This window comes from Excalfactoria chinensis, chromosome Z (assembly GCF_039878825.1).
Source record: "Excalfactoria chinensis isolate bCotChi1 chromosome Z, bCotChi1.hap2, whole genome shotgun sequence".
Lineage (NCBI taxonomy): Eukaryota > Metazoa > Chordata > Aves > Galliformes > Phasianidae > Excalfactoria > Excalfactoria chinensis.
In genome coordinates, this window is record NC_092857.1 from 10,222,251 (window position 1) to 10,235,831 (window position 13,581).

Below are 13,581 nucleotides of genomic sequence, written 5' to 3' on the forward strand. Positions count from 1 at the left end.
TATAGTTGATATAATAAAGAAAGGGATTCTGTGCAGAGGGACTGGGGCATGCTCAAATAAAATGGAGTATGAGCACCGAATGAGGTTGAACAAGGCCAAATGCAAGGTGTTGCACTTGGGTCAGGGCATTCCCAGCTATGTGCAAAGACTGGGAGAAAAGCTCCTTGAGAACAGCTCTGCAGAGAAGGATTTGAGGGTTCTGTGAATGAAAAGCTGGACATGAGCCATCAGTGTGTGTTTGCAGCCCAGAAGACCAGCAGTATCCTGGGCTGCATCAGCAGTGAGAGGGAGGTGACTGTCACCCTCTGCTCTGCCCTTTTGAGGCCCCGACTGCAGTTCTGAAGTATCCCAGGCTCCCAGCACAAGAATGATATGGAGCTGTTGGAGCAGGTCCAGAGGAGGACATAAATATGCTCAGAGGGCTGGAGCACCTCTTCTATAATCATAGAATCAATAGAATTACTCAGGTTGGAAAAGATCTCAAAGATCGTTGAGTCTGACCCTAACTCTAACAACCCTCTGCTAAATCATATCTCTGAGCACCACATCCAAACAGCTCTTAAACACATCCTGGGATGGTGACTCCACCGCCTCCCTGGGGAGCCTATTCCAGTGTATAACTGCCCTTTCTGTAAAGAAGTGTTTCCTAATATCCAACATAAACTTAACTTGGTGCAACTTGAGGCCATTTCCACTCGTCCTGTCACCTGTCACCAGTGAGAACAGACTTGCCCCGCTTTCACTGTAAGCACCTTTCAGATACTGGAAGAGAGCAATAAACAGCCCCAGCTTCCTCAGCCTCTTTGTATAGGTCTGATTTTACAAGCCCTTCACAAGCCTTGTTGCCCTTCTCTGGAGCTGCTCCAGTCCATGTCTTTTTTTTGTACTGAGGTGCCCAAAACTGAACACAGCACTCGAGGTGAGGCCTCACCAAAGCCGAGTACAGGGGCAGGATGACTTCCCCAGTCCTGCTCACCACACCATTCCTGATCCAAGCCAGGATGCCATCAGCCTTCTTGGCTACCTGGGCACACTGCTGGCTCATATTCAGCTGACTGTCCATCAGAGCACCAAGGTCCCTTTCCATCAGGCAGCTGATGGAAAGATTGAGAGAGCTGAGCTTGTTTAGCTAGGAGAAAACTGCAGGAAGACCTAATTGAAGCCTTTCAATACTTATGCTTATGAACAGGGGCAAGTAGTGATAGGACGAGTAAGGGTTTTAAACTAAAAGAGGAGAGATCTAGGTTAGGTATTAGGAGGAAATTCTTTACTCTGAAGGTAGCACCGGTATAGGTTCCCTAAAGAAGTTTTGGATGCCCCATCCCTGAAGGCCTTCAGGGCCAGGTTGAGTGGGACCCTGGGCAGCCTAGTCAGGTAGAGGGCAACTCTGCCCATGGCAGGGGTTTGGAACTGGGTGGTCTGTAATGTCCCTTCCAAACTAAGCCATTCTGTGAATTTATGAGTGCATGTCTAAGCATCTCTGTTGTAACCGGAAACATTAATTTATACTGCCTGAAAGAGAAGTAAGTGGTAGGACTGAAACTTCTGAAGGGCTGTTTGGTGGATGATGCTATGCTGCCTGGCTGGGATGTAGTTTTGTCAGTGGATGTACGTAAAGCAAGCAATCAGCAAGGAAACTTGTGACAGAGGAGGCAGCATGTGTGGCATGAGCAGCTGAAGAAAACTACCTTAGAGAAATGCTTCCTGGATAAGTGGTGTAGGATGGTTTGTGGGACTGCAGTGGCAAAAACTTGTTGTAGAGGGCTTAAGAAGCTAAAGTCTTCAGTTACATCATCCTCAGACTACCTTAGTCCTTCCAGTACTCTTGACTATGGAGAGAATCTCTCATGTCTATGTTGTCCAAGACAAACAAATGGTGCTGCTGCATGGTAAGTGACAGCTTAAGGTGCCTTTTACAGACAGTTACTGAGCAGTAGCAGCAGTAGTTGGGAGGTTCCATGTTTTGCATTGTCCTGCATGGAGCAGAATGGTACAGTTGACATGCAAGAGATCAGGGATGCTATCCAGAAGGTCCTGGGCATGCTTGAGAGGTGGGCCTGTACCAACCTCATGAAGTTCAACAAGGCCAAATGCAAGGTCCTGCACCTGTGTCGGGGCAGTCCAAAGCACAGATACAGGTTGGGCAGAAAATGCCTTGAGAGTGGCCCCAAGGAGAAGGATTTGGGGTTGTTGGTTGATGAAAGACTCAGTGCGAGCTGGCAATGTGTGCTTGCAGCCCAGAAGGCCAACCATAGGACTGCATCATGAGAAGTGTGACCAGCAGTTTCAGGACGGTGATTCTACCCCTCTGTTCTACTACCCCAGCAGGAGTCCTGTGTCCAGTTCTGGGGACTGCAACACAAGGACGTGGAGCTGTTGGGGCAGGTCCAGAGAAGGGCCACAAAGGTGATCAGAGGGCTGGGGCACCTCCACTTTGAGGACAGGCTGAAAGAGCTAGGGCTGTTCAGCCTAAAGAAGAGACTGGGGAGATGTTATAGCGGCTCTCCAGTACCTGAAGGGGCATACAGAAGAGCTGGGGCGGGACTTTTTATCAGGGCATATAGCAGCAGAACAAGCGGAAATGTCTTTAAAATGGAAGAGGGTAGGTTTAAACTAAATGTTAGGAAGGAATTCTTTACCGTGAGAGTGGCAATACACTGGAACAGGTTGCCCAGTGTGGTTGTGGATGCCCCTTCCCTGGAGACATTCAAGGACAGGATGAAGCTGGGAGCATCCTGGTATAGAGAGAGGTGTCCCTTCCCACAGGAGGGCATTGAAACTTGGTGATCTTAAACATCCTGTCCAACCTAAAGCATTCTATGGCAAGTTACCTCTTAGGTCTTTTGTGGACATTTCATGATAACCATGACTCATGGGATCAAAAACAGGCTAATATTGAAAAGACCCCAAAAATGTTGCAAATGCAACAGTCACTGCCTCTGATCAGGGATCTCTGCTTTCTCATCTGCTCTGTGCACAAGTGGCCTTGCAGTTTTTGATTACATGAGTTGCTGCGAATCCTTCACTGACTTAAATTTCTCCAAGTTAGTTCCAGCTATTGGTGCAGTGTCTTTCTGAGCATGTATTGTTACTTTCAGATATTATTTTCCTGAAGAGGATGGATATTAGAGCTAAAACTTCCTACAGGGGTAGGTATTTTTTAGAGTCTGTTGTATGCCATTTATTTATTTATTAGCTGTCCCTTTAACTTCTGGAATGCATTGTACAAGGCTGCTGTGGAATGCAGTGGAGAAATAAAAACAGTTCAGTCGCATTAGAGAAATACTTAAGCAATAGTTGATACCTGCATAGTTTCTTTTTCTTTTTTTCCTGTTTGGACAATTATCTCTCCCATTCCATTTTACAAACTAAAAAAAAAAAAAAGGGTCTTTAAACAGATTTATGTAACTTGCATTATAGTTAAATGTGTATAATTCTCAGATAGCTTGAAGAGAAACTGGGTCTTTCATCTTTTAAGAATCTTACGGAGAATACAGCTATTTTAATTTTTTAATTAAAAAAAGGGGAATCAACTGAGGTAGCTCATTGGTTATTCATCTGATGTGTGTGATGCAGACCTTGTGGGGCAATTACAGCTTCAAAATAGAAAGCAGGACTAGACAAATGATGGAAAACTTTTTCAAATAGAGTAGAAGCAAGTGGACTTACATCTGCACTGCTCTTCTACAGTGTTTCTGAGTTAGAGGTCATCTTTGATGATGACTTTAGGTTCTGGTTTGAGCCATTGAGTTCCTGGGAGCTTGTGCTACACAGATTGCAACTTTATTTAATGCAGCTTTATCAGTGCCTTCTTTGGGCTTTTGATTCAGCTTTCATTGGTGCTGAATGTGTGCAAGATCATTCCGGGAAGCCTGTGCACAGTGCTGGTACTAATAATGTTTCTTCCTCCTTTACAGACTAATGAGTGGAATAAGAATGATGATCGGCTACTGCAGGCGGTGGAGAATGGTGATCCTGAAAAAGTGGCTTCATTGCTGGGTAAAAAGGGAGCCAGTGCCACCAAACAAGATAGTGAGGGCAAAACTGCGTAAGTCTAACTTAAATTTGTCATTTAAACATGATAGTGGTGAAAAGTAGCCTTGGTTGTGCATGCCACTTCTAAGAATGAAGAACCAGAAACCATTCTGAAAACAAAGGTACCATTTTTTAATCAGAAATCTACTGAACTAAATTGAAGCTCATATGCTGAGCAGATTGATCCTATTTTAGTACAGAGTATTTTGAAACTTGGGAATTTCATGACACTGTACAGATTACACACTCTGAAAGGCATTAATCTTTGGGTCTATTTTTTCCTATGAGCATTACCTTAATGACATAGAACTGAAGATAATTTTTCTGACTGATGGTTTAGCTTGAATTGAAGTTTTTGTGATAATTTAAAATCTTGCAGATACTAATGGCTTGTGCAGCTCTCCCTTGTTTTGATTGAAATTTGGCAATGAAAGTTTTGTGTGAATGGGATTTCTTTCACAGTCTTGGTATGGTTTTCATTGAGACTCACTGTTTTATTTTCTTCTGTTCTTCCTCCTGGTCTCTGATGAGCAGTCTTAACTGTGGAAGGTAAAAGATTCCAGTAAGAAAGTTATAACACGGGATTGCTGTGTTTAAGCTTTCTTAAGGGACTAGAAGATGATTAAATAAGTATAAAATAGGCTTCCCATGAGAAAACCAAAGCCTTCAGAAATTTTGGGTAGGTGGAGGGAAAGGAAAGCAATTTTTAGTCTTAGGATAGACAGAATGGGGCGGTTTATAACAAGTGGTGAGTTCTAATGAACTACCTTTGCATTATTTATTTAGTCACATTCTGTTTCTTGCTTGATCTGTTTTGAATTTTCTACATCTGCGTTATTTCTGTTCTGCATCTGAGGAAACTAAATGATGGCAGCAACTCATAATGATCTGCAACTTCTTAATGCAAAAGTCCACATCTCTTAATAACTTTAAGTGGCCTTTCTCCACACACTGTGTGATTTTAATTTTAAAAGTTGCATGTGTGTGTTTTTCTTTTGAAAAAGCCGTAATCAGAGCGTGATTTCTTTCAAGTCATCTGAAACAGAGCTATATTTAGCATCTTGTCTTTTTTCTAGTCAATGTAACCTCGGCGCTGAAGTCTTAAGCTGCACTGTGTCCAGTGGAACACCTCTATTTTGCAAGTTTTATGTATAATTTGATACTGATTTTTTTTTATAGGAAGCCAAGCAAGACTGAAATTATCAATAAACATATACAAGCCTTTTGACGCTTAATATTCGGATTGTAGCTGTAGGGATTTGGTGCGATGGCTTTCATATTTACAGAAACACACTTGAAAATTTATTCTTCTTTGTAGCTGCAAATAAAGAAGTCAACTATATATTTCTATTGATTATGCAGCTACTAATTATGTAGATACATATACTGATAATTTTAATATTTTGAAATATAATTAGATTTAATTTTTGTTTAGAAATATGAATGTAAAGCTGTAAAGATCTATATTTTTACTAGTTTAATATACTCAGCTAATTATCAGTTACTTTTAAAGTATTTCTATGTAGTGGTTTAAAAAAATAAGCTTGAGAGAATGCAAAAAATACTACTGCTGTGATACTGAGATACAGCTTGTCAGCTCTCATTCTGTTTGCATTGCTTTGAGAAACTCAGCAGACCTGCTGGAGTTATTTCTTCTTCAGTTTTGAAAGATAGAGACTGACAGGTATAGAAACCATGACACTGATATGGAGAGGTTCAGCTACCAAAGAATACTGTGATCCACTAGTGTGTCCTCTAGTGTGGCTTATTACTAACAGGCAATTTCTTGTTTTAATTTTCCCAATTTCAGAGTCTTTTTAATTTTTAGTGTGTCTGTATACATGTATGCTCTAAAATTGAAATACTGTTGCCTAAGCAACATTTCTAAATACAGAATGAAGCACAGCCATAATTTCCATCCAGATAGGCTTGTGTCTCCTTTGCTTGCAGTGTGATGCCAGGGCTCCATACATGCACAGTGAATCCTGGGTGCCTAGCACAGCTGTTCTGTTCTGCCTCTGGATCTCTGGTTATAGGCACAGTCCCACCTACAGCCTAGCACTAAGTCTGACAGTGTCCCACAAGAGCATGGTACTTATTTGTCAGCTACCTCTTCTGGAGCATGGGAGATTCATGCTGGGAAGAGCGATCTGGAGAAGTCTTTTTGGGACAACCCATTACAATTATGCTCTACTAATTAGTTTAGATAGTGGTCTGCTATGCTATTCGGGAAGGAAGCGTTTCAAATCAGCGGTCTATTGATTGATCGATCCCCTGTGAGTTTATATCAATGCGTTTGTTTATTTAATTAGGCTGAAGGTGACTAACTGGAAGAGTATGATGGATCCAATTATGTAACAACTTACATAATGTGATTACAGCTTTGGAATGTGCTTGAAAGCACAAAAGGAAAAGCAATTTGTTTAGCTTTTTGTTATCCATTCACTTAAGATGCAGAGTGATTTTACTTCAGTGTTTTCTTGTTCTCTTTCTTAATAGTTCTTCAGACAAAATTATTGATATTGCTCAGATCTTTATTTGAAGCATAGTTTTTAATATTTATTTTAAGCAAAAGATGGAGAAGAGTAATACATTTCAAAGGTGGTCAGTTTTTTGGTGTTTTTTTGTTTGTTTTTGTTTTGTAATCAAATGGTTTCTTAATATAAAATGCTTGAACTAAGAGGAACAGAGACAACCTACCTTTTTATGCATCTGTTCTGTTGGATATTGTTTGTGCCATTCTACTGAGTCCCTATCCAGCGTTCTTCAGCTCTGGCTCAGGTTTGGATATAACCATCAAAATTTTTGCCTCTATCTTCTTTTGCTTCAGTCTTACCAATTCTTTTCTCTGTGGATTGCCCACATGTCAAGGGGAGTAGATATATTGTTTGGAGGTAGTGTTAACAGATTTTCATCAGGATGCTTAACTCCCCAGTAGTACCTATTAATAAAAAAAAAAGAAAAAAAAACAAAACAAAAGAAAATGAAGAAGAAAGGAAAAAAGTCAAACTAGTGAAAGAAGGTTTTTAAGTCTTGCCTGACATCCCTACCACCACCACCATACAGCCTCTGACTCAGACCTTTCTATAAACAATAAATTAGTCTTAAGGCTGTGGAGCAAATCCACCTTTGGTGTAAGTTGACACAGCTCCATTGTTGCTCCCACTTACACTGCACAAACCATTGCCAAGTACATTGGTAATAGAACCTGTCTGGAAATCTGATTCTTCCATTGTAGTCCTATTCTGCCAGATGGATGGGTTTTTTTTCGTGTCCAACTTCCTTAAACAGCAAAACAGTGCTTTTTAATTTGGAAGCTGGTCATTTAACTCCCCACTTAAACTAACAATAAAGGCTTTTCAAGGAAGGCCTTTTCAGGTGGGGGTAGAATTTATTCATGTACTACTCTTTACACAAGAACACGTCTTCAAATGGACTGAATTTAAAGAATTTGTTGTTACTACTGGAACAAAAAAACAAAAGAATAAACAACAACAACAAAAACAACAACCAACAAATCAAATATGGAAATAATTCATAATTTATAAGTGGCAGCACTTCCATGTCCTGAAGGTATTTTGTCTGTATGCCAGTGCATCAATACCATGTTTGCATGTTTTTTCACGGTACTGAACTAGAATCAAATGCTTATGGCTATTGAATGAAACAAAAGATCTCTGTAATTTAATTTATTGCAGTTGTATCAGCTGTTGCTTAATGAAATGAGTCAGACAATGATATAAAAAAAGATTTAATTCTCTACAAATGCAGTTTCACAAAACTGTTGTCAATAGCAGTCAGCAGAAATGATTTATTTTCTTTTGAACCAGAATGTTCGTGCCTCAGGGACTGAGCTGAAAATAAATTTTGGAGCATATTCCAAATCCCAAATACTTTGACTTGTTCAAAATATTCATTTTTCCTTTCTCACTTTTGTATCTTTGTGTATTAGGAGATAAGTGGAGTTGCATGATGGGTATCATCATTTGACGAGTAAATTAGGTATTAAATGGTTTTTTGCAAGGGACATTTTCCTTTTACGTAATCATGATTCCTACTGTATTTATCCTAATGGGAGCCTTTGAAGGAATACAGGCTTACTGCAGTTATTATGCTGTCCTGGTTAAGAGAGAAAACCATAGAAATGATTCAGACAGCTCACCTCCAAAACCAGGGAAGTACCTTACTAAATGAGTACGGTATCTGAGGAATGGAAGACCTGCAGTATCCTCCCTTTGTTTATTCAAAACTATATTAATCCTCTAAAAGATCTTCAACGTTAAGGGAGTTTCTACATTTTATTGTGCACATAGTGGATCTCCTCAGTAAAACATCATACACTAGGGGATGTTTCTTTTGCACATGCTGTGTTACCTTCAGAAATTGACTGAACACTTAATTAGAAAAGCATCCTAGCATACTGTCTTCTGAAAATTGTAACAGGGTGGGAGCTGCAAGAAATGTCTAGTACCTGAGGATCATCACCTCCCTAGGAAAGGAGTTCATTGGTGTTCCAAGGACTTGATAAGTTCTCTGTCAGAAAACAATTTTTGACTAACATTTATCATAGTGACTAATTTATGCTAGTCCAGGTGGTAATAACAATAAAGACAACCACTGTGATCTCTGTTCATGTTTCACTGCTCTAGAACAGGAAAGCTGGAATCTGGTTCCTGTCTCAAAATTTCCAGTAGAGTTTTTCATGGGAGACTGGTTGTAAATGCTTTTATTTTTTCCAAGACTTCCTTGAAGTTCTTCTCACATTAATATCCCGATTGCTTGTTCTAGTTCCCTCTGCCCCCCACAGCACTTTTAACAACTTGATTCAATTAAGAAGTTAATATTAAATTTCCTGAAAAATTACTTTCCACTTCAGTCTGAAGTTTAGAAAGCTAATGAAACGTCTGGGTGTGGTTGGACAAAATCATCCTCTACCAGTATAGTAAGCTGGGCTAATTAATTTACTTGTTATAGTCAGTATGAGCCAGTTGTTACTGTACAGTGAGAAGAATTGCTTGTGCCTCCACAATGAAGGACCAATAATTAATTTTGATTTTAGAGTTCGGCAACACATGCAGAAATCCATATTTTATTCAAGAATTTGGGAACTGACAAGCATAACTTTTGTAGGTTTTTAAATGATGTCCTTCAAGTGCAGTTCCTGCCAAGAACTATCCTGGTTCTTGACTGTAGGATAGCTACTGATGGTCCGAGTATGCAACCCCGCAGAGATGTGAAAATGCATCACTATCCTAGAGAGAGATTAGAAGGAACTTTTTCACACAGAGGGTGGTGACGCACTGGAACAGGTTGCCCAGGGAGGTTGTGGATGCCCCATCCCTAGAGGCATCAAAGCCAGGCTGGATGTGGCTCTGGGCAGCCTGGGCTGGTGGCTGGTGACCTTGCACATAGCTAGATGATCCTTTTCAACACAGGCCGTTCTGTGATTCTGTGATCCTAGTCACATTTTTGACAGGACTTAAATCAAGAATGTTCAGGTTCTGCTATGTGCATTTCCAAAGCATTATTTGGTAAGATGTTTTAATATTTTTGTACCTTCTTTTTTGAAAATAAGAAGTAACAGTCTTGTGTAGAAACAGAAATTAATGCTGTTCAGTTAGATTTCAGTTATGAGGATCCTAACCTTCGCTTCTGAAAAACTGAAACTTTCTCTTTAATAATTTCATGGGAAAAACAAATTCCACTTATCTGAAAAACAAACTCCCTATTTTGAATAAATTGCTTTGAACACTGAGAAATATCCCATGGGTCTTGTGCATCTTATATGGACAAGACTTCCTGCAGATGACAGCTAGAGTTCAAGGAGGAAACAATCAATCAAATTCTTCTAGGAGCTAGCTTGCATCTTCTGTATAGTACTTGCTCTTATACGTAGACTGATAGGATGTCTATTCTTAATAAGAGGTTGCATTTAATTATCTGTATGAGTAGATCTGTCGTCTTGGAGAAATCAGGTTTCCTCCTGAAGGGCTTCCATGTATGTGTTCGGAGACCCTGTGAGGCACCCATCCCTCTCTGGTAGGATTGGACAAACCTGTAATGCTGCTTCACCAGGCAGCTGATGGAATTCCCTGTAAAACAGGTCCTTCTGCAGGGTTGCCAAATACCCAGTATTTTACTAGACCTGGCCTGTTTTCAAGAAGCCTGTGAGATGCTTTCATCAGAACATAGCCTAGATGGTTGGGAATCTTTTTGTGCCTGGCTTGGAGCAGCTGCTGCTTGGCTCGTGTGGAGGCAGAACACTGCTTGCTGCTTCTGTGTTGTGAACACCGTGGCTGCTCTTTTCACTGTCTTATCCAAGCTGGCAAGGGAGCACAGGAAGCATGCTTCTTGTGGGATGGGCCAGAACCAGGCTCTGCAGGGCTGGAGGGGACAGGGCAAAGGCTGAAGTTGTTTTTCAGATTTATATCTATGTAATGGGTTGCAGTTGTTTAACGTGTTTTTCAAAGACTTATGCAACCAAATGAGCTGCATATGTAGATTTTAATTACACTAACTGGCTTCTACTAGCTTAAAGTGCCCCAGCCCAGGGAGGGAGGGAGAACAGATAACTTAAACAAAGTAATATGTAAAAGCTAGGTTTTTTTTTTGCTTCAAAGCACCTACTTGTCTGGCTTATATATCATTCTGTGTCTTGTTTTTACCTACTGTGCAGGTGCATGTTGTGTTAAGAAAGCACTAACTGGAAAATGAAGGAATGTGCTGAAGTTGGCCGTTGCTGAACGTGTCTGTACTGTTCTCTACCCCATATGTGTGAAGTCTTTGTTAAAAGCTTTACTGGTATAGTTATTCTGAAATGCTAAATTAGTACATTGTCATCATCTTTTAAAAAATTTATAGAACTAATGTTGACAGGTCATCTTAACCATCAGTCACTGAAGGATGTTACTGGTGGATTAATGCACTTGGTTTTTAATTTCGCTATGAATTAAGAGAAGGTAAATTTATACACTTAAAATAATTCAAAAAGTCAAATAGTTCTCCTAGTTCAAGCCTGAAATGGTCCAACCTACCTGAAGTTTAAAAACAACAGAAACTTCAAAAACAGCGCATACCTTGAACTACTGTAAGTCAGGATCCCTGATGACGAATAAGGATATGTGTGCTCTTTGGTTCTTGGAGTACTGTGTACAGTTCATAAGCCCAGCTGGATTTTCATGCAACAAAAATATTTTCTTTAGATTAACTTTTACCCAGTTATTTTCAGCCTTTTCCAGCCCTTTCCTGGCTTCTTGCTATGTTAACATGCTTTGGGATTTCCTAACTCTAATTTTATGACTTTTCATGTAGTAGATGTTGTTATTCGTGTTTGCTGGCCCATAGGCAGCAGTACCAAGCAGACTGTGTTGGAGGATGGGCATTGATCGAGGTGCTAGGATTGCTTTCTTTGTTGGGCTTAATTTTAAGTTTGAACTGTTTTCTGGCCTTGCAAGCCAGGACAGAAAATGGGTAGTTGGTTTTACCTAAAGTGAGGGAAGAAGCTGCAGTGATCTGGGCACATTTTTGGCATCTTTAAAGACTTCACCATATGTTAATGAATATATTTTGCCAGAAACTGTATATATTGAGAAGTTAACTGTGCATCAATTTGGTTTTTCAGATATGGAATCTGTTTTAAAGAAATAATTGGTAGGAAGTTTCCCTATAATCTTATCAGTGTTATACTGATCTACAGGAAGGGCACAAAGGAAGATGTAGAAAACTACAGACATATTTGTCTACCCTTAGTGCCTGGAAAAATTATCCTATGTACTATTAAGAACAATTAAATAAGCTATTGTCAGGCATAGTCAAGGATGAGTACATGAGGGGAAAGTCCTGTCTTAATTCGATCTAGGGTCACCATTTGCTGGAGTAAGGAAAGGTGGTAGAAATAATCTTTTTGGATTTCATGAAGCCCTTTGGTAACATTCCTCACAGCATCCATCTGGACTGATTGTCCAGCTAGGGGACAAACAGGTTCACACCACGCTGAGTGATGTCAGGGAATGGGGCTACATCTGGCTGGTAGCTGCTCTTTAGTGATATTCTCTGTAGCTCAATTCTCAGACCAGTACCATTCAGTGTTTAATCAGTGGTCTGGATGCAGGAGTGTAATACATCCTCAGCATGTTTACCAGTGACACTGAACTGAGAGGTGCTGCTGACAGCCTGGAGGGCTGAGAGGCAGAGAGGTCAGTGAGCAGCAATATGGAGTTCAGCAGAAACAAATGCCGGGTGCTGCACCTGGCGTGGAGCATTGTTGGGCACGGGCACAGGTGGGAGACAAGTGGCTGGAGAGCTGCTCAGCCGGAAGGCACTTGTGTTGGGTGCTGGGGAATGCAGCTCAGCATGAGCCAGCAGTGTGCCTGGGCAGCCGAGAGGGCAAACTGCCTTGCAGGGGACACTGAACACAGCACAGCTAATAGTCAGAAGAGGTGATTCTTTGTTATGTTTTATGTTGGAGTGGGCTCACCTTGAGTGTTGTCTGCAGTTCTAGGCTCCACAATGCAAAAAGGATGTTAGGGTCCTTGAAAGTGTTCTGAGGGTCCTTTGCTGCTACTGGTGTGAGCAACAAAGGTGGTGACATGGCTGAAAGGCATGTCCTGTGAGAAGATGATGTGGACACTTGGGCTGTCCAGCAGAAGAGGAGGCTGAGAGGTGACCTCACTTCTCAGCAGCACAAAGGGAGGTGACAGGATCTACTCCTTGAGAGCTGATGTCAGAATGCACAGGAGCAGCACAAAGCTGTGCTGGGAGAGGCTCAGTAGGAAAGTACGTTTCTAGTACTTTAGTATGTAGTAGTAAAGACGTTTCTACTGTGAAGGAGTCCAAACGCTCATAACAGGCTTCCTAGAGAAGTAATTGATGTCCACAACTTGTCAGTGCTCAAGAGGTGTTTGGATAATGCCTTCAATAATATGCTTTAGCTTTTAGTTAAGCCCTGGAGTAGTCAAGTGGTTGGACTTAGTTATCTTTGTAGATCTCTTCCAAATGAACTATTCTGTTCTGCTCTAACCTTGGCTTTTTTGGCACAGGCAATGCTGCTCTCGTTTCTAAGCCTTTTAAGCTTTTCTGCAACTTCACAGTTTCCTTCATGTTGTCAATCTTTGTATCCTGAAACAGCAGAAATAAAAGTAGCATTTCAAAGCTTCAGATTTTCTGTCAACACCTGCGGGTACAATGAAGCTGGCCATTGGCAGAATCTCTGCAGTGTGCTGGTGTTTGTTTTTGAGGGCCTCTGAAGAAGGATACTCTAAAGGAAACACAAATTTGAATTGTGAGTACTTTTATTTACAGTTAAGGGCACATGGGAGAGGAATCTTTATGCTTCAGATTTGAGGAGGGAGTTTGTGGCAATGTGGTAATAGAGTTTGCCAAAGAAAACTGCGCATGAAAATGGAACTGCTGGAACATGCCCTGAGAATGTGAAATATAAAGGTTCTGGGGATCTCTGAAATCTCTCTGAATAGCAGGTGGGTGGATGTTTTTGTTGAGTTTGAAGGCAAAGATCAGTGGTCTGTGGCTTGCCAGCTCCTTTACTGC

The 13,581-nt window shown here is 40.8% G+C and overlaps 1 protein-coding gene across 7 annotated transcripts in view; it reads left to right on the top strand.

Moving 5' to 3' along the window:
* RAI14 (retinoic acid induced 14) overlaps positions 1-13,581 on the top strand; it is a 92,649-nt gene that overhangs the window by 51,631 nt on the left and 27,437 nt on the right. For all 7 annotated transcript variants that reach the window (XM_072359891.1, XM_072359895.1, XM_072359896.1 and 4 more), the window contains one exon: positions 3,918-4,048. In XM_072359891.1, the coding sequence (XP_072215992.1) occupies positions 3,918-4,048 (131 nt within the window). The remainder of the gene's footprint in view (positions 1-3,917; positions 4,049-13,581) is intronic.